Source organism: Pomacea canaliculata, linkage group LG1, assembly GCF_003073045.1.
Source record: "Pomacea canaliculata isolate SZHN2017 linkage group LG1, ASM307304v1, whole genome shotgun sequence".
NCBI classification, from domain to species: Eukaryota; Metazoa; Mollusca; class Gastropoda; order Architaenioglossa; family Ampullariidae; genus Pomacea; species Pomacea canaliculata.
This window is the reverse complement of record NC_037590.1, coordinates 26,708,509-26,710,642: the sequence shown is the minus strand read 5'-3', so window position 1 is coordinate 26,710,642 and position 2,134 is coordinate 26,708,509. Positions and strand designations below refer to the sequence as shown.

The 2,134-nt window shown below is 47.1% G+C and overlaps 1 protein-coding gene across 1 annotated transcript; it reads left to right on the top strand.

Moving 5' to 3' along the window:
- The first annotated feature begins 933 nt into the window (after window positions 1-933).
- On the top strand, window positions 934-2,134 carry LOC112570805 (peripheral myelin protein 22-like). Its single transcript, XM_025249437.1, is given in 4 exon segments — window positions 934-1,470; window positions 1,824-1,891; window positions 1,894-1,953; window positions 1,955-2,134. Coding segments are annotated over 4 exon segments (417 nt in total). The 5' UTR covers window positions 934-1,304; the 3' UTR covers window positions 2,078-2,134.

Sequence of the window (2,134 nt, the reverse complement as noted above, 5' to 3'; positions counted from 1 at the left end):
TCAGAGGTCAATATTTCCTGTTGGTGCTACAGGTGCATGGGTGGGAGGTACAGATGTGTTGTCTTCCTTGTGCATTTCATTCATCCATTGCCTAACGATCCTTCCGTTTCTGTAACTATCATTCATCCACTGTACCTGTCTATGAGAGTGTAAGCTGTTAGTGTGTGTGGGTACGTGTCTGCTCGCACAGGTGAGCAGCGAGTGAGTGTTGGTGCTCAGTTGACCGTGACTGTTTGCTATGTGTAGGTGTCAGAGATCGCCCTGACATCTGTCGTCTCTCGCTGACACGCGCAGCTGTGTAGTGCGTATCGTGTGCCAAGTGACTGCCTGCCACTCTTGTGCCTCGCCCTTCCTTTGTGTCACGCAGCTGCTGAGGTCACGTGACTTGCATGGGGCGTTGAGTGTGACTCAGTTTTTTACCTTCCCCGGTGTTGTTGACACTGCCGATGCCTAACGTGCTTTACTAAGATGCTTATGGTAGTGAGTCAGCATGACTGTAGGCAGTAGTCTGCTTTGCACGTGGATGTGCGGGACGCGACTGCGTGCATAGTGACGACCTGTGCATGTCAGTGTGGCCACGTGACCGACGTCTGTCCGCCGTGTTGCTGACGTCATCTTTGTGCTTGTCGTTACAAAGTGCAGACAGACTGACCATCCTACTCACCCTGCTTCTCTGATGCCACTAACAAACACATGTCTAACTTGTATTAGACTTTCGTGTTACTTTCTGTTATTTCCATTACTGTATGTGGTGGTTTGTTATATCTTAAACTGTAATGCTTCTTTAGGTCTGTGTGTGTGGTGTGTGTTGTGTGTGTGTGAGCGTGTTTATAGGTGATCATGATTTTTGAATGCGTGGTTTCCATTTAAGACCCGGTAAATATCGTGTTAAGTGTTAATAGTGAACTACCTGCAGCATACTACCTTCTATTGAAAACCATTACTGTAATCTGTTGTCGCCGATAAAGATGTGTTTAAGCTGATAACTTTTAAATAAAAGTCTACCATATAGATGATCCCTAAGACCTACCCGTTTCTGTAATACTTGAACTGTTGACACCACAAAGAGCAGCAATACTGTTGTCACAAGCCATAGTCATAACTGCCCATATTTAAAGCTAGTATTTATTGCTATGGACACGAGAGTCAGGTGGAAGAGAATGTTGATAATGGCTGTAGCTAGGAGACGGACACGGTCAGGCAACACAGACATTGAACTGACAGACCATAAATACTGAGATGACAAGAAACACAGAAAGCAGACTTAACGCTATACATGTGTGCGTGTGTGTGTGTGCGTACGCATGCGTGCTTGCCTCTGTGTCTCTGCAGACTACACGAGAACGGCTATCGCCTTCACTATTATCGCTATCATCATCATGATCATCGGCCACAGCTTCGCTTTCTACGCTGTGCGGCGCCCTCGCTACATCATCAAGCGGCTGGCGGCGCTGCTGCACTTCATGACAGGTACGTGCTTGCCAGGCCACGTGACCACGTCTTGATTATCCTCATCCCTCTAATCATCATTATCACTTATTGATAGACTATTTTAGAGGGGTTTAATAAGTTGACTTTCTCTCGGAGAGTTAACATCAAAGAGATTATTATTTATGTATATCACAGCTGCTGACCTTTGACCCTACAACAGAGTTGCTGTGTAAGATAGTTTCTTTGAGGCAAACAAGTTCTTCTAATGATAAAGAATAATTACACAAATTAAGTCCAATTATCAAGTGTAGATTCTATGGATAAATAAAATAGCATGTGTATAGTATACCGCTGTGTGTGTGTGTGTGTTGCCACGCGTGTGTGTGTGACAGCGGCCTGTCTGCTGGTGCTGAACGAGGTGTTTGTCAAGACAGTGGAACACGAGAAGGAGCACATGCCGGAGAACGCATCCCGCCTGAGGCGCACACTGAGTACGGCTTTTCTTTCGTCCTCTCCTGGATCGTCTTTCGTCCTCTTCGTGCTGGCCGGCCTCGTCTTCCTCCTCATGTCGCACAAGCGCAAACCCGAGTACGCCGACAACAACGACGCCATCGAGGACGAACCCATGCAGCTCGGGCGCCGATAGCACCACCAAGGTTCGCACGAGATGTAAGCCTGTCCTGCTTGGTCACTAACTGATTCG